General features: G+C 41.7%; 1 protein-coding gene across 3 annotated transcripts in view; it reads left to right on the top strand.

The window, feature by feature from the left end:
* The window catches only part of LOC120043725 (gastrula zinc finger protein XlCGF57.1-like), a 714,153-nt gene extending 694,630 nt beyond the window's left edge, over window positions 1-19,523 (top strand). The window contains exons 1-3 of one of the 3 annotated variants that reach the window (XM_038988289.1): window positions 8,859-9,296; window positions 16,778-16,961; window positions 17,349-19,523. In XM_038988289.1, the coding sequence (XP_038844217.1) occupies window positions 9,288-9,296; window positions 16,778-16,961; window positions 17,349-18,499 (1,344 nt within the window). In that variant the 5' untranslated portion in view covers window positions 8,859-9,287 and the 3' untranslated portion in view covers window positions 18,500-19,523. Of the gene's footprint in view, window positions 1-8,858; window positions 9,297-16,628; window positions 16,962-17,348 lie in introns of those variants that run through there. The other 2 variants (XM_038988290.1, XM_038988288.1) reach the window with 2 other exon arrangements.
* Window positions 19,524-21,238: the final 1,715 nt, after the last annotated feature.

The raw sequence follows: 21,238 nt of genomic DNA on the forward strand, positions 1-21,238 counted from the left end.
AAGGGCCAAATGTATACAGAATGTTGTCGTCTGCGTAGAGGTGGATCAGGGAATCACCCGCAGCAAGAATGACACCGTTGATGTATACAGAGAAAAGAGTCAGCCCGAGAATTGAACCCTGTGGTACTCCCATAGAGACTGCCAGAGGTTTGGACAACAGGCCCTCCGATTTGACCACACTGAACTCTATCTGAGAAGTAGTTGGTGAACCAGGCGAGGCAGTCATATGAGATCCCAATGCTGTTGAGTCTGCCGATAAGAATACGGGGTACGCCACACAAGCTCACAGAATGGGACCGCCGAGTACTGGACCGCCGAGTACTGAAGCGCAGAGGTACGTAAAAATCGTTGGTCCTCAGTTCCAACATTTCATACTGGGTACCAAACTGCCTCTGGACGCAACGTCAGCAGAATAACTGTTGGTCGGGAGTTTCATGAAATGGGTTTCCATAGCTGAGCAGCCGCACACAAGCCTAAGATCACCATGCGCAATGCGAAGCGTCGGCTGGAGTGGCGTAAGGCTCGCCGCCGACTAACAAATCTGGGTTTAGTGGATACCTGGAGAACGCTACCTGCCCCAATGCATAGTGCCAACTGTAAAGTTTGGTGGAGGAGGAATAATTGTCTGGGACTGTTTTTCATGGTTCGGGCTAGGCCCCTTAGTTCCAGTGAAGGGAATTCTTAATGCTATAGCATACAATGACATTCTGCTCTTCCAACTTTGTGTTAACAGTTTGGGGAAGGCCCTTTCCTGTTTCAGCATGACAATGCCCCCGTGCACAAAGCGAGATCAATACAGAAATGTTTTGTCGAGATTGGTGTGGAAGAACTTCACTGGCTCGCACAGAGCTCTGTCCTCAACCCCATCAAACACCTTTGGGATGAATTGGAACCCAGGCCTAAACGGCCAACATCAGTGCCCAACCTCACTAATGCTCGTGGCTGAATTGAAGCAAGTCGCAACAGCAATTCGCCAACATCTAGTGGAAAGCCTTCCCAGCAGAGTGGAGGCTGTTATAGCAGCAAAAGGGGGACCAACTCCATAGTAATGCCTGTGATTTTGTTAAGAGTTGTTCGACGAGCAGGTGTCGCTATACCTTTGGTCATGTAGTGTATGATGGGATAGTCGTGTAAATGCAACACAGGGACACTCAAAGTCAATCTTAAAAAATCATTGTTTTATCAGCATGCTGGAGAGGTCAGTCAAACTTAGAAGTATAAAGTAGCGTTCTGAAGGTAGCTCCCTCGGGGCAATCCTCATAGGGTTGGTTCCGGCGTGTCTGGCACCGCCTCCTGTCTTAACTTATAGAACATATTCTGGGCGTTTTGACAGATGGTCCTGAGGGGGTCATGTTGCCCCCCTTCATATCTTTACCAAGTACAGACAGGAACCAAGGATTATTTGACATTTAGACAAGATGAACCTTTAAGGCGGCTCTTCACACGATAACATTTTCCATCACAGGATGTATAGACAATATATGTGGATGGAATATTTACTATATCTGTAGGATCGAATAGTGTGTGTGTGTGTGTGTATATATATATATATATATATATATATATTAGTTGAATAGCATGGCCTTGACTAGAATACAGTATATACATATGAAGTGGGTAAAACATTATGTAAACATTATTAAAGTGACCAGTGTTCCATGTCTATGTACATAGGGCAGCAGCCTCTAAGGTGCAGGGTAGAGCAACTGGGTGGTGTTTAGCTAGTGACAGTGACTAAGTTCAGGGCAGGGTACTGGGTGGTGGTCAGCTAGTGACAGTGACTAAGTTCAGGGCAGGGTACTGGGTGGTGGTCAGCTAGTGACAGTGACTAAGTTCAGGGCAGGGTACTTGGTGGACACTGGCTAGTGATGGCTTTATAACAGTCTGATGGCCTTGATAGCTGTTTTTCCAGTCTCTTGGTCCCTGCTTTGATGCACCTGTACTGACCTCGCCTTCTGGATGATAGCGGGGTGAACAGGCTGTGGCACAGGGGGTTGAGGACCTTAATGATCTTTTTGGCCTTCCTGTGACATTGGGTGCTGTAAGTGTCTTGGAGGGCAGGCATTGTGCCGCCGGTGATGCGTTGGGCAGACCTCACCACCCTCTGGAGAGCCCTGAAGTTGTGAATGGTGCAGTTACCGTACCAGGCGGTGATTCAGCCCGACAGGATGCTCTCAATGGTGCATCTGTAAAAGTTTGTGGGTCTGAGGGGCCAAGCTGAATTTCTTCAGCCTCCTGAGGTTGAAGAGGCGCTGTTCAGCCTTCTTCACCACACGGTCTGTGTGGATGGACCATTTCAGATTGTCAGTGTTGTGTACACAAAGGAACTTGACCAGCCCTGTCGATGTGGATGGGCAGAGAGGAGCAGATTGGAGTCGTGATCTGATATGCCAAAGGGAGGGCAAATACACATGTAAATAGCAATTTCTCTGCTGCAGTGTGCAAATACATGCTTGCTAGCATCAGGAAAAACTCACCAGTTTGGAACATCCAGAATAGATTCTAGTATGCTACTTCTCCTGTCTTGACATTATCAAAATCTGTGCTGGTCAACAGTGCCCAACTAACAACTCTGACATTAGACAGGCTTGATTGTATTTACAGCTCTGATCTGGATGGTGGACTAGCCCATGTGTTGGATATTTGTCAACGTTCATTCCAGTGGTGTGGTGCTTGGGGTGGGTGAGGGGCTAATGCCCCCCAAACCCTGATTATATAAAAGTATAGGATGCATAACTCTGCAATGCTTTAGGCTAGAAACAAACTGTTAAAGGCACCAGAAAGATGTGGCTCTATTGTATATGGGGATAACTGTATAAATTGACATTCATTTAATTCAGGGTGGAAGGTAAAACCAAATAATTGATGGATTTGGCTCTAAATACTACATCATAATGAGCAGCAGTTCAGGTGTTTTGGTTCTCTAGTTATGACAAATCACGGTTTCGCAGGTGTTGGCATACGCCGACATTTTGGAAAGGGGAGGGGACATTCGGCCCGTATCTTGAGAGGGTGGAGCTCTTCATTCTAGCACCTGTTAAGCTCTCATCCTATCACGTATGAACTCAGAACTTAACCGAGCGGCTGACCAATTACATGAGACATTAGTTCTGGGTTAACCGAGATTGGCTCAGGGGTGAAAGATGTGTTCAACTCAAATGAATACTCAATCAAAGGTTTTGAACATAAGACGGGGCATTACAAGTATCACTTCCATTTAGAAAAATTTGTAGTGTTATACGTTTTTACATTTGTAAAAAATCTACTACTAACATTTGAAAAATTTGCCGAAGTGTAAAGTAGTGAACGATGACACACTTCAGGAGAAAGGAGGTATTATAAGGAAGCACCAATCAGAGACGTAGAATAAAGTAATCAAATGTTTGGTCTAATGATATTCTATGTACAATACTTCCTGTGGTCACCAGGACAGAGCTAGCTCGTCCCCCACCAACCTGCCGGAGTCCCCTGGTTGCAACTCTCCCGGTAGCGCCTTACGGCTGGATCTGAAGAGGGTGTCTGTATGGCTGGTCGACTGCAGGAAAACACCAGGGCAGAGTGGAACTGTGAGAGAAGGACACGAAGAGGGAGATGGAGATTTGATTTCATCAAGTAAGAACAATGGGGTGTGTGGATGAGACTACAATCTGATTCTGAAACCTCTGTTAATTGATTGATAAGCAGTATACACTCAGTAGCCAGTAAATTGTCAATCCAGTTTCGTGAACGGAGGGGGGTGTACTTAATAAACTGGCCACTCCACTGAGTGTATATTGATGATCAGGGCGGCAGGTAGGTTAGTGGTTAAGTATGTTGGGCCACTAATCGTAAGGTTGCTGGTTAGAATCTCTAAGCCGACTAGGTGAAAAATCTGTCCATGTGCCCTTGAGCAAGGTACTTAACCCCAATTGCTCCTGTAATTTTCTCTGGATAAGAGTGTCTGCTAAATAACAAAAGCTTTAAAAAAATGTATAGTATTTATTCACACATATTTCCAAAACCTATTATTCAGTGTCTTTGTTTCACAGGTGACACCCCTAACCGTTGTTCTCTCAGTGGGAGGAGCTTATCATCTGGGGAGCCTCAACATGTTACTGACGTGACAGAGAAGAACCTCTCCAGATCAGAACACCTCAAGAAACACCAGCAGAGTTGTAGAGGGAAGAAACCTCACCACTGCTGCTCTGACTGTGGGAAGAATTTCACAAGCCGGAGTGGCTTCATTATTCATCAGCGGATTCACACCGGAAAGAAACCGTACTGCTGCTCTCAGTGTGGGAAGAGTTTCACTGCTTCTCAAACCTTAAAATATCATCTGAGAATTCATTCAGGGGAGAGGCCTTACCCCTGCCTTGATTGTGGGAAAAGATTTGCTTATTTGGGAGCCCTAAACATACACCAGCTAACACACACAGGAGTGAAGCCTTATAGCTGTGGTCAGTGTGGGAAGAGCTTCAATCAGTCTGGCCACCTGACAACACACCAACTAACACACACTGGAGTGAAGACTTTTTGCTGTGATCAGTGTGGGAAGAGCTTTTCTCTAACTTCCTCCCTGACTAGACACCAGCGAACACACACTGGAGAGAAACCTTATGTCTGTCTATGTGGGAAGAGCTTTGCTGTTGCTTCCAATCTGACTACACACCAGCGAACACACACCAGAGATAAGCCTTATAGTTGTTATCAGTGTGGAAAGAGCTTTGCTTCTTCAGAAACACTAACTATACACCAGCGCATACACACAGCAAAGAAACCTTTTTGCTGTGGTCAGTGTGGGAAGAGCTTTGCTGTAGCTTACTCCCTGACTCTACACCAGCGAACACACACTGGAGAGAAGCCTTACAGCTGTGATCATTGTGGCAAGAAATTCAGTCAAGCAGTACACCTGAATACACACCAGCGAACACACACTGGAGAGAAACCTTATACTTGTGATCAGTGTGGCAAGCTCTTCAGTCAATCAGGGAACCTAAATTCACTCCAGCAAACACACACTGGAGAGAAACCTTAGATGTGGGGAAAGCTTTGTTCATTTAGGGCCTATGTGGAAAAACACCAGAAAACAAAACATGTGTCGTATTTTATTTGCCTCCTATTCGACACCGGTTCCAGATCCCTAAATAAAGGATCAATAGAAAACATCTAGTGAAGTCATATCCATCTCTTTCATAAAACAGTTGATTTAGTCTGATCACCATAAACCTGTTTGGAACATACAGTTGAAGTCAGAAGTTTACATAACCCTTAGCCAAAAACATTTAAACTCAGTTGTTCACAATTCCTGACATTTAAATTCCCTGTCTTAGGTAAGTTAGGATCACTACTTTATTTAAAAAATGTGAAATGTCAGAAAAATAGTAGAATGATTTTTCAGCTTTTATTTCTTTCATCACATTCCCAGTGGGTCAGAAGTTTACATACACTCAATTAGTATTTGGTATTATTGCCTTTAAGTTGTTTAACTTGGGTCAAACGTTTTGGGTAGCCTTCCACAAGCTTCCCACAATAAGTTGGGTGAAATTCGGCCAATTCCTCCTGACAGAGCTGGTGTAACTGAGTCAGGTTTGTAGGCCTCCTTGCTCGCACACGCTTTTTCAGTTCTGCCCACAAATGTTCTATAGGATTGAGGTCAGGGCTTCGTGATGGCCACTCCAATACCTTCACTTTGTTGTCCTTAAGCCATTTTACAAGTATGCTTGGGGTCATTGTCCATTTGCGACCAAGCTTTAGCTTCCTGACTGATGTCTTGAGATGTTGCCTCAATATATCCACATCATTTCCTTTCCTCATGATGCCATCTATTTTGTGAAGTGCACCAGTCCCTCCTGCAGAAAGCACCCCCACAACATGATGTTGCCACCCCCGTGCTTCACGGTTTTTCCTCCAAACACAACGATGGTCATTATGGCCAAACGGTTCTATTTTTGTGTCAGACCATTGGACATTTCTCCAAAAAGTACGATCTTTGTCCCCATGTGCAGTTGCAAACCATGGAGCAGTAGCTTCTTCCTTGCTGAGTGGCCTTTCAGGTTATGTCGATATAGGGCTCGTTTTACTGTGGATATAGATACTTTTGTACCTGTTTCCTCCAGCATCTTCACAAGGTCCTTTGCTGTTGTTCTGGGATTGATTTGCACTTTTCGCACCAAAGTACATTTCTCTCTAGGAGACAGAACGCGCCTCCTTCCTGAGCCGTATGACGGCTGCATTGTCCCATGGTGTTTATACTTGCTTACTATTGTTTGTACAGATGAACGCGGTACCTTGAGGCGTTTGGAAATTGCTCCTATGGATGAACCAGACTTGTGGAGGTGTACAATTTTTGGCTGATTTCTTTTGATTTTCTCATGATGTCAAGCAGAGGCACTGAGTTTGAAGGTAGGCCTTGAAATACATCCACAGGTACACCTCCAATTGACTCGAATAATGTCAATTAGCCTATCAGAAGCTTCTAAAGCCATGACAATTTTCTGGAATTTTCCAACCTGTTTAAAGGCACAGTCAACTGGAATTGTGATAGTGAAATAAGCTGTAAACAAATGTTCGAAAAATGACTTGTGTCATGCACAAAGTAGATGTCCTAACCGACTTGCCAAAACTATAGTTTGTGAAGAAGAAATGTGGATTGGTTGAAAAATGAGTTCATGACTTCAACCTAAGTGTATGTAAACTTACGACTTCAACTGTAGATGTGGTAAAGAAGTCTATTGAACTCGAGCAAAACAATAGAATTGCCATGGAAATGTGTGGGAGAAAAGGCCATGGGGGAATAATCCTGAATCTCTTCATTGCCCCCCAGCAAAATTAGTCTACGTTTAGACTATTGTTTATATGTGTATGTCACACTATATTGAGGTACAAATCAGAGTATAACGCTTGTATGTAAACCCCAACCAGCAAATGTTAATTTCATATTCACCAATCAACTGCATTACAGTTAAAAATGATTGACTACCACCACCACAGATGCTAGCTATGCTAACCGGAGTAAGCATTTAGAAGTCACTTCAACTTTTAAACGTTATCCTGCGAAAACAGCCAAATATATCAAAATCGGACTTAAGTAACCACATTGTGAGCCTGTTACAATACATACAGTGCATTCGGAAAGTATTCAGACCCAGTGACGATTTTCCACATTTTGTTACATTACAGCCTTATTCTAAAATGTATTAAATACTCTCCCCCCCCCCCTCAATCTACACACTACCCCATAATGACAAAGTGAAAAGTTTAGGAATTTTACAAAATGTAATAAAAAAATTAAACTATATTATTTACATAAGTATTCAGACCCGTTGCTATGAGACTCAGAAACAGGTGCATCCTGTTTCCATTGAGATGTTAATACAACTTGTTTGGAGTCCACCTGTGGTAAACTCAGTTGATTGGACATGATTAGGAAAGGCACACAACTGTCTATATAAGGTCCCACAGTTGACCGTGCATGTCAGAGCAAAAACCAAGCCATGAGGTCGAAGGAAATGTCTGTAGAGCTCTGAAGCAGGATTGTGTCGAGGCACAGATCTGGAGAAGGAACCAAAACATTTCTGCAGCTTTGAAGGTCCCCAAGGACACAGTGGCCTCCATTCTGAAATGGAAGAAGTTTGGAACCACCAAGACTATTCCATTTTAGAGTAAGGCTGTAACAACAAAATGTGGGGGGGAAATCAAGGGGTCTGAATTAAGGCTGACCCCAAATTAGTCGCTTGTTTGGTTGTCATGCAGTTGGTTTTAGTCAAGTAGTAACATGTGTGTGTGAGACACACATACATTTTCGGATCAAGCATGAATGGGCTTTTAGTCTAGGCCTCCAATAGATTAGTTACCCGAGATGGGCGCAAATATATATGCTCCTCCTAAATTTTGTGACAATGTGGAGGGCTCTTTAGCTCCGCGTTGACAGTACATCCTGTAGAAAACAAACTCACTTCTTCTTGCACTGTTTCGCGAAGCACAAGAAGTATGAATTCCCTGACTTCTACTGAGGCCTTATCACCATAAATGCTGCATGGCCAATGCAGATGTCGGATTGAACATGCAGCGCCCAGATGCACAATGTGCTTCTCCAGAATGCGCTCTCTCCTGCCAATTTGTGCACATTCATTGTTTTATAACTTCATTGTGTGAATTGTTTGCGTTTGATATCACTTCCATTACATATCACCAGTAGTACATTCTAACGTTAATTCCTCATTTACAATGTTTGTTACTTTGGTTACAGTCATTTCTGTTAATGCATTCAATATAATTATTCCAGTCTTCCCGGTATTATTGTCGAAGTCGACAGATTGTTTGCAGAGTGCACAACCTATGCTGAACTTGTGAGAAACAAGTTTTGGTTGATTTCATTCCATTTACGAGTTGTCATTTTAGTCAGTCTTTTGTTTGGAGCGCTCCTGTCAATGTTGAGTAAGGACCTGCATGCATAGAAGTAGGCCAATAGGCTACCTGGCCTCTGGGAAAATGTACATAAATGTGCCCATTTGGAGATCTGATAGTATTTCTGGTTGGCTTAACGCACCATCACTAATGACCTGTTGAGCATTTCAAAGTAATGTTGTATTCTTCACCTCAAAACAGCAAGCAAACGTCTGTTTTTACATCCATTGAGAATTGCAATAGTTAATCATTGTATTTGAAAAATCTTTCCAGCTCTCTCACTTTAAATAACCAGTGTGAAAAGATAAAATGTCATGCTCTGATCCAGTGGAAACGTCATAATAGGCCTACCTGATCACTTCTTATCAGTGCTTGTGTAACAGTATAACTTTAGTCCGTCCCCTCGCCCCGACCCGGGCGCGAACCAGGGACCTTCTGCACACACCAACAACAGTCACCCACGAAGCATCGTTACCCATCGTTCCACAAAAGCCGCGGCACTTGCAGAGCAAGGGGAACCTTAACACTATATATTTGAGGGAATACAAACAGTTATTTTATAGCAATAAATTACACTCCTTAAACCGCTTCAGGCACTTGGAAGTGTTGATGACTATGTACGGTAGGTGGCGGCACCTCTTAAACACCACAGAAGAAGCCGAAAAGCATCAACAGGAAGTTCTTTGTTACCATCCTCTATCTAGTTTTCAAACTAAAATAAATTCCACAGGATCGTTCTGATGTAAAATTTGTCTCCATTTAAATCCAGTTTTGATATTTAAAAGGACGTTTGATTGCGCTGGTCTAGCTTTTCTTTATCTGAACGCCGTGACAAAGAAAGTAACTCTAGCGTACACATTTACTTTCATATTTTTTTATTTGAAGAAAGAATCGCTTCCAAGATGGATCGGGTAAGTTTGGTTGACTGTTATGAACAGTGTCCTTACTGTGGTGTATACAATGTCTAGGTCTCGTTTCCTTTGATCGTCCACATCCATTCGTTCCATTTGAACGTCTAGACAAAATAAATCAGGGTGGTTATTTCAGCAAAGTAGCCTACTAGCCAATCGCACACAGATTGATACAAGCAATGCGCAACCAGCAGGTCAAGTCAGAAGCGAAAATAAATAATTAAGCATAGGCTACACCAGTGATGTATATAAATCCTGGTTTGCTGATGATATGTATTGGCCATTGAGAGGCTACACCAATGATCTCACTTTTGCAACATTTTTCATATTTTATAGTTCTATTCCATTATGTTGTAGTCGCGCTGAGTATTCATTGGTTTAAGCGCAATGTCAAATTAACATTTCCCTACCATCATATCTAAGCCATTATGAAGCCAATGTCGATGGAATCTCGCAAATCAACTTGACAACACTCCTCACCTCCGTAGCGTCGACTATAGAGTAGCTAGCTAGTGTTGTAAAAGCCTAATTGCATTGCAAGGTAGCAACGTGACAATTTGCCCAACGTTTGGTGTTGGTTTGTTGAACCGATGTAGTTAGCTAGCTATATTTTTGAAATATTTAGGACTGACGTTTGGAAGTGAACTAACGTTAGCTACCTTGTGTTAGTCAGCTGTTGTCTGGCTATAGTTAACTAATGGCTGAAGTTGTGTAACAGACCTTACATAAACAAATATAGCTAGCTACCTTAGCCTGTTCATTAGTTAGCTAGCAAGCATTCAGCTGACTGGTGTTAGCTATTTACAGAGGCTAGCTGCTGGACTTTGGACAAGCAAGTTAACATTAGCTAATAACAGCTGTATTGTTACAGAACAACAGTTGCTGACCCGTTTAGATAGAACTGAGATTTGGCAGAAAATGTCAAATGCTACAAAAAGGAGCTCATTGTTGGTTCCTAATGGGCAGAAATATGCATGTGAGAGTAATAAGTAATCAAATCTGTTGCACTTACAAATCGACTCAATCCGACATTTAAATCAAATGGTCACTTTATGGTAGCTATATGCTCGTTTTCATTTGACTTATAGAATTTGAGCTAGGTGGGAGTAAACTCTGAAAACGCAATTGCTAAAGACACTTTTAGATGTTCGGAATATGTTACTCCGTAACGGCTGGACAGCTCCTGCTACGGTAAGAGCTAGCCATAGTTCACTGTCAAGACAGGACTCAACCTGTAGCTGAGAAAACAAACAGACATGTACGGTAAACAGCATGTTGTGGACTGCAGTGAGCAAATGCATGCTTACTAGCATCAGGACAAACTCACCAGTTCCAAATATCCAGAACACATTCCAGTATGCTCCTTCTTCTGTCTTCTTGACGTTGTGATCCATATCTGTGCTGATCAACTCTGCCATTAGACAGGCTTGATTGTATTTACAGCTCCATCTGGACTCTCCCTCAACTTGAGACATCTGTGGCACATTGTTTTGTGCGGAAAAACTGCACATTTTTAGGGTGGCCTTTTATTGACTCTAGCAGAAGGTGCAACTGTGTAATGATCATTCTGTTTAATCAGCTTCTTGATATGCCACACCTGTCAGGTGGATGCATTCTTGGCAAAGGAGAAATGCTCACTAACGGGGATGTAAACAAATTTGTGCACACAATTTGAAAGAAATAAACTTGTTGTGAGTATGGACAATTTCACTGATTCTACAAAACATTACACTTCTGTCATCATGAAGGTCTTTGAGGCTAATTAAGGATCATATCACCTCCACCTTACCTGACACCCTAGACCCACTTCAATTTGCTTACCGCCCCAACAGATCCGCAGACGATGTAATCGCCATTACAATCCCCTATCCCATCTGGACATATCAAATCAAAGTTTATTTGTCACGTGTGCCGTATACAACAGGTGTAGACCTTACAGTGAAATGCTTACTTACAGGCTCTAACCAATAGTGCAAAAAAGGTATTGGGTGAACAATAGGTAAGTAAAGAAACAAAACAACAGTAAAAAGACAGTGAAAAATAACAGTAGCGAGGCTACATACAGACACCGGTTAGTCTGGCTGATTGAGGTAGTATGTACATATAGATACGGTTAAAGTGACTATGCATATATGATGAGAGGAATACCTATGTAAGAATGCTGTTCATTGACTATAGATAAACCTTCTACACCATAGTACCCTCCAAACTCATTAAGCTCAGGGCCCTGGGTCTGAACCCTGACCTGTGCAACGGGATCCTGGACTTCCTGACAGGCTGCCCCCAGCCTCCTCCTGTACTCCCTGTTCACCCATGACTGCGTGGCCACAAACGCCTCCAACTCAATCATCAAGTATGCAGACGACAACAACAGTTGTGGGCTTGATTACCAACAATGACGAGACCGCCTACAGGGAGGAGGTGAGGGCCCTGGCGGAGTGGTACCAGGAAAATAACCCCTCCTTCAATAAAACAAAGAGCTGATCGTGGACTTCAGGAGACAGCAGCGGAGCACACCCGTATCCACATCGACAGGACCGCAGTGAAGAAGGTGAAAAGCTTCAAGTTCCTTTGTGTACACATCACAGACAATCTGAAATGGTCCATCCACACAGACAGCGTGGTGAAGAAGGCGCAACAGCGCCTCATCAACCTCAGGAGGCTGCATAGATTCTGCTTGGCCCCTAAGACCGTCACAAACTTTTACAGATGCACCATTGAGAACATCCTGTCGGGTTGCATCACCACAAGGACATCAACCACCCGAGCCACGGCCTGTTCACCCCGCTATCATCCAGAAGGCGAGGTCAGTACAGGTGCATCAAAGCTGGGACCGAGAGACTGAAAAACAGCATCTATCTCAAGGCCATCAGTCTGTTAAATAGCCATCCCTAGCTGGCTACCACCCTGTTACTCAACCCTGCACCTTAGATGCTGCTGCCCAATGTACATAGACATGGAATCACTGGTCACTTTAATGGTTGATAAATTAGGCATTGTTGCATGCTGTAGGCGTATAGATAAATGCACATATATTTTTTCCCAGTGTGGGCCTTGTGTTCTAAAAATATATATATATATTTTTTCATTGAAGTATTGAAAAAGATATGAGTCAGTCAAACTGTCAAAAAATGTAAAATGCCCACCCCAAACTGAATTGCATAGCTACTGTAAAATATGCTACATTTAAAGGCAGACTCGGCTAAATGACGCCACACGCAGCACTGCAGATATTGCAATGAGCAAGATGCAAGACTTTGCTCTCACACTCACACACAGTATCTGCGCAGGCATGTGCACTGGTATGCTTCACGCTGTTCCAGCACGGTAGCCACTGGACCAAAACAGTGGAGAAGTTTACCCTTGCACGTCAAGGCTTTTGCTTATAACAGAAATCGACCCACTATGTTGTTTACTTTGTGCATCTAGCCTACGTCATACCTTTAAACTCAGAATATGCTATTCTGTCATTTGAATGTTTTTATGTAGACGTGTAAAATGTAGACGCCGTGCGCGTCATTGTTGGATTATTCTAGTGTAGGCCTACCTCAAGTCCCGGCAGTGTGTTAACTTAATTTAAACTATTAAACTCAATAAATAAATCATTGTGAAGACCCTGGTCCTTCCCCCACCTGCAGCCAACCAGCAGTGCAGCCACCAGTCCCAGGGGTCCCCTCAAGGAGGTTTAGTGACAGACAGCTGTAGGGTACTTTGCGTTATAAAATAAGCAACAACCACCTAGACCAATTCCAGGATTTAATTAAAATCTATTATACAGTGCCTTCAGAAAGTATTCATACTCCTTTACTTATTCCACATTTTGTCACAGCCTAAATGGAGCTTTGTTTCTCACCCATACACACACACAATGCCCCATAATGACAAAGTGAAAACATGTTTTTAGAAATGTTTAAACATTTATAGAAAATGAAATACAGAAATCTCATTTACATAATTATTCACACCCATGAGTCAATACATATTATAAATCACCTGTGGCAGCGATTACTGCTCAAAACTGTAACAGGAATATACTCTCTTCTTGGTAAGAAACTCCAGTGTGGATTTGGCCTAGTGGTTTAGGTTATAGTCCTGCTGAAAGGTGAATTAATCTCCCAGTGTCTGGTGGAAAGCAGACTGAACCAGGTTTTCCTCTAGGAATTTGCCGGTGCTTAGCTCCATTCCGTTTCTTTTTTATGTTGAAAAACTCCCCAGTCCGTAACGATAACAAGCATACACATAACATGATGCAGCCACCACTATGGTTGAAAATATGGAGAATGGTACTCAGTAATGCTTGGGGCATTTCCAATACAACACACATCACTTTGTTTTCAGGACATAAAGTGAATTGCTTTGCCACATTTTTTGCAATATAACTTTAGTGCCTTGTTGCAAATATGATACATGTTTTTGAATATTTTTATTCTGTACAGGCTTCCTTTTTTCACTGTCAATTGGGTTAGTATTGTGGAGTAACTACAATGTTGATCCATCCTCAGTTTTCTGCTATCAGAGCCATTCAACTATGTAACTGTTTTAGTCACCATTGGCCTAATGGTAAAATCCCTGAGCAGTTTCCTTTCTCTCTGGCAACTGAGTTAGTAAGGACGCCTGTATATTTGTAGTGACTGGGTGTATTGATACACCATGCAAGGTGTAATTTATAACTTCACCATGATCAAAGGGATATTCGGCTGGCTGATATTCAATATCTTTTTTTTTTTTTTTTTTTTACCCATCTACCAATTGGTGCCCTTCTTTTCGAGGCATAAAACCTACCTGCTTTTTGTGTTTGAATTTCACTGCTCGACGGAGGGACCTTACAATTATCGGTATATGTGGAGTACAGAGATGAGGTAGTCATTCAAAAATCATGTTAAACACTATTTTTGCACACAGAGTATGTCCATGCAACGTATTGTGACTTAAGCACATTTTTACTCCTGAATGTATGTAGGCTTGCCATAACAAAGGGCTTGAATCCTTATTGACTCCAGACAGTTTCATTTTTAATTCATTTGTAAAAAAATAAATAAAATAAATGACATGGAAAAACAACTCCACTTTGACATAATGGGGTATTGTGTGTAGGCCAGTGACAAAAAATCTCAATTGTATCAATTTTAAATTCAGGCTGTAACACAACAAAATGTGGAAAAGATCCAGGGGTGTGAATACCTTCTAAAGACACTGTATATCAATGTTGCTATGTTTTAGTGTTAAATCATGTTTGAAAGTGTTAAAGCTGCAATATGTTTGTTTTTGGGAGAATTCACATAGCAATGTCAGTTATAGATCTGTCATTCTCATTGAAAGCAAGTTTAAGAATCAGTAAATCTGTTCTGTGTTTGTTATTTCTATGCTTTCCATTTTTATTTTGTTTTTCAGTCTTACTTTCGGTTTTGTGCACCAACTACAAACATCTGAAAATACAATATTTTGGGTTATGGAAAATATATTTCACAGCGGTTTAGATGGTACAACAAATCTCTACAGTACACTTAGCAATTTTAGCAACCAGGAAATGGTGGAGCAATTTCTGCATAGGCATTTAAATAATACTTGTAAGTGTTACATAAGGTTCTATAGTGTTACATCATGTTTTATTGTGTTACATCATGTTTTTTGGTAGGCTAGATACCATGTTAAGGAATTCCTAATTATCTTTCCTTCCAACGTCTTCACTTGTTCACTTCACTGATGTTGAAAGGAAATGATTTGTATAAAACATATGGTGTGAACTCCCACTAGCCCATGCTTCCACCAATCCAATGCCGTTAGTTGTTTTGTTTTTTCATCACTTTGTTGCATTTTTGAAGTATGTGGTACATTTTCACAGTTCTAAACACGTTTCCATAGGCCATTTACAATTAATTACATAAAAAATATTTTCCAGTAATTTGTAAACAATACATTTAACTATAATTTAATCAAATTGCTCAACTTAACTACTAAACAAATTGTATAGTGTCAAGTTTAAGTACAGTTTGAGAACTGTATAAATTGACATTCATTTAATTTGTTGGAAGGTAATTCCAAATAATTAATGGATATGGCTGTAAATACTACACTGTCCTTCTGCCAGTGTACTTCTATACAGTAGGGCAAAGTGGGTCACTCTGCTAACAATTGAAATGATGGTATAGTGTACAATGTACTGCTGAAATACTTGGGTGTTAAATTACAGTTTTTTTCACACTCATTATCTGAATGTTGCTGATTTTAGATGAGGATGATGTTACAGTAATAAGTCACATAGAAAAGTGGATCTTGAGCAATGTTACATGGGGCAGAAATTTCACCAGGCTACACCAATATCTTTTTACTGTAGGTTTCTACTACATGCCACAATACCCCTAAATCTGATGGTTTCTTCTATGTATGTACTGTATAAGGATACTGAAACTATAAGACTGACTTTCTCAACATGCTGCAAAAGTTGGATAACGAGCAGCAGTATTTCTGGTGTTTCGGTTTTTCATCACTGGTTATTTGAACAAACCACCATTTAAAAAAAAAAAATGTTGTATTTATTTCACTTTTATTTAACCAGGTAGGCCAGTTGAGAACAAGTTCTCATTTACAACTGCAACCTGGCCAAGATCAAGCAAAGCAGTGCGACAAAAACAACAGAGTTACACATGGGATAAACAAACGTACAGTCAATAACACAATAGACAAATCTGTACACAGTGTGTGCAAATGAAGTAAGGAGGTAAGGCAATAAATAGGCCAATAGTGGCGAAGTAATTACAATTTAGCAATTTACACTGGAGTGATATGTGCAGATGAGGATGTGCAAGTAGAAATACTGGTGTGCAAAAGAGCAGAAAAAAATAGATTATATGGGGATGAGGTAGGTAGTTGGTTGGATGGGCTATTTACAGATGGGCTGTGTATAGCTGCAGCAATCGGTAAGCTGCTCTGACAGCTGACGCTTAAAGTTATTGAGGGAGATGTAAGTCTCCAACTTCAGTGATTTTTGCAATTTGTTCCAGTCATTGGCAGCAGAGAACTGTAAGGAAAGGCAGCCAAAGGAGGTGTTGGCTTTGGGGATGACCAGTGAAATATACCTGCTGGAGCGCGTGCTCCAGCAGGTATGGTGCAAAGTGATTTAGCAGGTGTTACAATCTTTCACATTTTGGAAGGGGAGGAGACGGTGGAGCTCCTCTTTCCAGAAACTGTTAAGCTCTCCTAACACGTATGAACTAAATTGATCGGCTAATTTGTTCAATGCCAATGAATGCTCAATCAAAGGTTCTTAACATAAGACATTGTAAAAAATATCACTTCCATTTGAAAAATTTGCCAAAGTGATTAAAAATTTATGGACATTTATGGAAAGTGGTGAACAATTACACACTTCAGGAGAAAGTAGTTATTATAAGGATGCACCCAATCAATCAGAGATTTAGACTAAAGTAATCAAATGTTTGGTCTAATGATATTCTATGTACAATTCTTTCTGTGGTCACCAGGACAGAGCTAGCCCGTCCCCCTCCAACCTGCCGGAGTCCCCTAGTCACAACTCTCCTGGTAGCGCCTTACTGCTGGGTCTGAAGAGGGTGTCTGTATGGCTGGTCGACTGCAGGAAAACACCAGGGCAGAGTGGAACTGTGAGAGAAGGACACGAGGAGGGAGATGGAGATTTGATTTCATCAAGTAAGAACAATGGGGTGTGTGGATTAGACTACAATCTGCTTAATTGATTTATAAACAGTAAAACACTCAGTTGCTAGTTAATTGTCGATTGAATTTCGTGAACGGAGGGTGGTATACCTAATAAACTGGCCACTGAGTGTATTGATGATAAGAAAGGCAGGAAGTCTTGGTTTAGAGCTTTTCAAATTGAAAGTTTGCTGGTTTGGATCTCTGAGCCGACTAGGTGGAAAATCTGTCTGCCCTTGAGTAAGGTACTTAACCCTAATTGCTCCTGTAAGTTACTCTGGATAAGAGCGTCTGCTAAATAACATTTTTTTAAATTGTTATAGTATTTGTTTATCGATCCATATTTCCAAAACCTAGTTATTCAATGTTTTTGTTTCACAGGGGACACCCCTAACTGTCGTTCTCTCAGTGGGAGGGGCTTATCATCTGGGGTGCTTCAACCACATCATGTTGCTGACAAGACAGAGAAGAGTCTCTCCAGATCAGAACATCTCAAGAAACACCTGCAGAGAAGTATAGGGAAGAAACCTCACCACTGCTGCTCTGACTGTGGGAAGAATTTCACAAGCCAGAGTGGCTTCATTATTCACACCGCAGAGAAACCGTACTGCTGCTCACAGTGTGGGAAGTGTTTCGCTGCTGCTAACAGCTTCAAATCTCATCTGAAAATTCATAAAGGGGAGAGGCCTTACCCCTGCCTTGATTGTGGGAAAAGATTTTCTTATTTGGGAGCCCTAAACATACACCTGCGAACACACACAGGAGAGAAGCCTTATAGCTGTGATCAGTGTGGAAAGCGCTTCAGTCCATCTGGGACCTTAAATTCACACCAGCGAACACATACTGGAGAGAAACCTTATAGCTGTGATCGGTGTGGGAAGAGATTTGCTCAGTCAAGAGAGCTGACTAGACACCTGCGAACACACACAGGAGAGAAGCCTTATAGCTGTGATCAGTGTGGGAAGAGCTTTGCTCTATCAAAAGCCCTAACTATACACCAGCGTATACACACTGGAGTGAAGCCTTATATCTGTGGTCAGTGTGGGAAAAGCTTCAATCAGTCAGGCAACCTGACAACACACAAGCTAACACACACTGGAGTGAAGCCTTATAGCTGCGGTCAGTGTGGGATGAGCTTTGCTCGAGCTTCCACCCTGAATAGACACAAGCTAACACACACTGGAGTGAAGCCTTATAGCTGTGATCAGTGTGGGAAGAGCTTTGCTCTGTCAGATAAACGAACTATACACCAGAGAACACACACTGGAGAGAAGCCTTATTGCTGTTATCAGTGTGGAAAGAGTTTTGCTGTAGCTTCCACCCTGATTAGACACTATCGAAAACACACTGGAGAGAAGCCTTATAGCTGTGATCAGTGTGGGAAAAGCTTTGCTGTAGCTTCCACCCTGAATACACACCAGCGAACACACACTGGAGAGAAGCCTTATAGCTGTGATCAGTGTGGGAAGAGCTTTGCTCGAGCTTCCAACCTGATTAGACACCACCGAACACACACTGCAGAGAAACATTAGATAGATATGCAGTACAGGTAAGCCCTGTTGATAGCTGCGAACAAGCTATGATGGGTGTGTCAAAGATCAGTGGTTGGCTAGCTAGGGGCTTCTAAAAATGTACGTTAGCTAGAAAGCCACTGACACGTTGTGTGTAACGCACATTACCTTCCTTACAGGTAAAAAGAAAAACAGCATAGGACAGCATAATGACTGACATTTCATTATTGACAAGTACTTTGTGAGCTAGCCAGCTAGATAACGTTAACTCGCCGTTCGTGTAGTCAGACTTGCTAACTTTAGCCCAGCACTAGGGCAAGAGTAGTTAGTTAGCTAGCATGTCACCACGTAAAAAGTCTGACTACACGAATGTTGAGCTAATGTTAACTAACATAGCTAGCTAGCTAAACATTAGCTAAATATCCCTGCCCTGGTGGGCTAGCTAACATGTCACCACTTGGAAAAGTGTGATTACACAAACAGTGAGCTAACATTAACTAGTTGGCTAACTAGCTCACAAAGGACTTGTGGACTCAATGTTTTTCCAATACAAACTACAAAAACGGTTTTGTTCCAGAGTTCTTCTGTTGTACATGATTAGTCAAATGACCTGTGAAGTCAGTTAAACACGTCAGCAGGGATGGAAATTAAGCTATCCCAAGGCTAGTACTTTTCAGATTGGACTAGGAGAAAAGGTGCCAAACTAGCCCGACACAGCAGTGAAATTTTGCATTTACAAACAACGAATGCCACAGATTTAGGACCCAAATGTTACCCTGGCTAGTAGAAATTGTGGTCTGCTGGCCAGTGACCAAAATCCTTAAGTTTCATCCCTGCATGTCAGTTCCTTTCAGACGATCCTCTTACAACTGTTGGTCCGTCTGTGACCTTGTGGCTGAGGGTTTTAACTTGCCTCTTGAGAATTAGAATCAGAAGTACAGTCATATAGCTCATTGCAAGACCTCACCTCTTCGGGCAAATAGTACTTTACACTGTCCTGATCATCTGCTCTGAACAAAAATATAAAATTAAACAATCTCAAAGATTTTACTGAGTTACAGTTCATGTAAAGAAATCAGTCATTTAAATAAATTAATTAAGCCCTAATCTATGGATTTCACATAACTGAGAATACAGATATGCATATGTTGGTCACAGATACCTTAAAAAAAACCTAGGGGAGTGGATGAGAAAAACAGTCAGCATCTGGTGTGACCAGCATTTGCCTCAGGCAGCATGACACATCTCCTTTGCATAGAGTTGATCAGGCTGTTCGTTGTGGCCTGTGGAATGTTGTCCCACTTAGGGCTGTGACATTTTGTCAGTCGGTTATTGTTATGCAGACTGCCAGTCTCACAGTTATTGACCATTAACATGGGCATGTTTAGCATCTCCAGGCCTCCACACATACAAGCTGCTGATTCACACCTTTGAAACAGCAACTTTTTTTTTTAAAGTCTAAAATCTATTTAATATACACCATCACAAAAAGTCCATGATTTATTTTAGTCAGGACTAACAAAACATTCTGATATGAAGAAAATGTATTTCAGAAGAACAGAATATGAGTTGGCCTGCTGTATATTATCTGGTTATGCTCCATGCCACAGTTTATTTAACCCTTATTTTACCAGGTAAGTTGACTGAGAACATATTCTCATTTACAGCAACGATCTGGGGAATAGTTACAGGGCAGAGGAGGGGGGAGGAATGAGCCATTTGGAAGCTGGGGATGATTAGGTGACTGTGATGATATGAGGTCCAGATTGGGAATTTAGCCAGGACACCGGGGTTAACACCCCTACTCTTACAATAAGTGCCATGGGATATTTTAGTGACCAGATAGTCAGGACACCCGTTTAACGTCCAATCCGAAAGACAGCACCCTACACAGGGTAATGTCCCCAATCACTGCCCTGGGGCATTGGGATATTTTCTTTAACCAGAGGAAAGAGTGCATCCTAACTGGCCTTCCAACACCACTTCCAGCAGCATCTGGTCTCCCATCCAGGACCAATCCTGTTTAGCTTCAGAAGCCAGCCAGCAGTGGGATGCAGGCTGGTATGCTTCCTGCAAAGGCTGTAGGCTTGTTCATTTAGCTGACAAAATATGCTTATAAGGCCCATGTTGATATTTTATATTAAATTATTTTCATAGTAAGAAGAATATAATTGATCTTAGCTGAATAAAATTGATATTTTTCCCATTCCGGAGCGAATATGAATTGGCTTTGTTGAATGTAAAAGTGATCATTTGAAACCGGTCCTATACACTAGTTTTAGAGTTATTTGGCAACTTTAGTTGTAAATGATAAACCTTATGTTATGATTTCAAAGACATTCTATATGGGCTGCATGATGCGATTACAGCCTATTGATGATTTTGGGAAGTTACAAAAGAAAGCAGCTTGTGCTCAGGCTGCACAGCTGTTCTCACATCAAGTGATCAGATTTTCACCCATCAGACTATTCTCAATTTAATCTTGTCTTTACTAATGTGTCAAATTTGTTCTGATTTAGAATGGTCCATTATCAAATGAACAGGGGCAGGGGAAAAAAGACATCCTTATGCACTTGAATAGCAAATGGTAGCAGCACACCGACCGGGTAGGCTACTTTTATTTTTGCAGAGCATGTGTTTAATATGAGCAGCTGAGAAATAAATATAAAAACACATTTCACTCCACGCATCAACAACTGTTTGAGGAGCATGTGCTCTCTGCGCAACAGGTGATATTCCCCCCAAACTCTGTATGCCATG

The sequence above is a fragment of the Salvelinus namaycush genome, chromosome 3 (genome assembly GCF_016432855.1).
Source record: "Salvelinus namaycush isolate Seneca chromosome 3, SaNama_1.0, whole genome shotgun sequence".
NCBI lineage: Eukaryota > Metazoa > Chordata > Actinopteri > Salmoniformes > Salmonidae > Salvelinus > Salvelinus namaycush.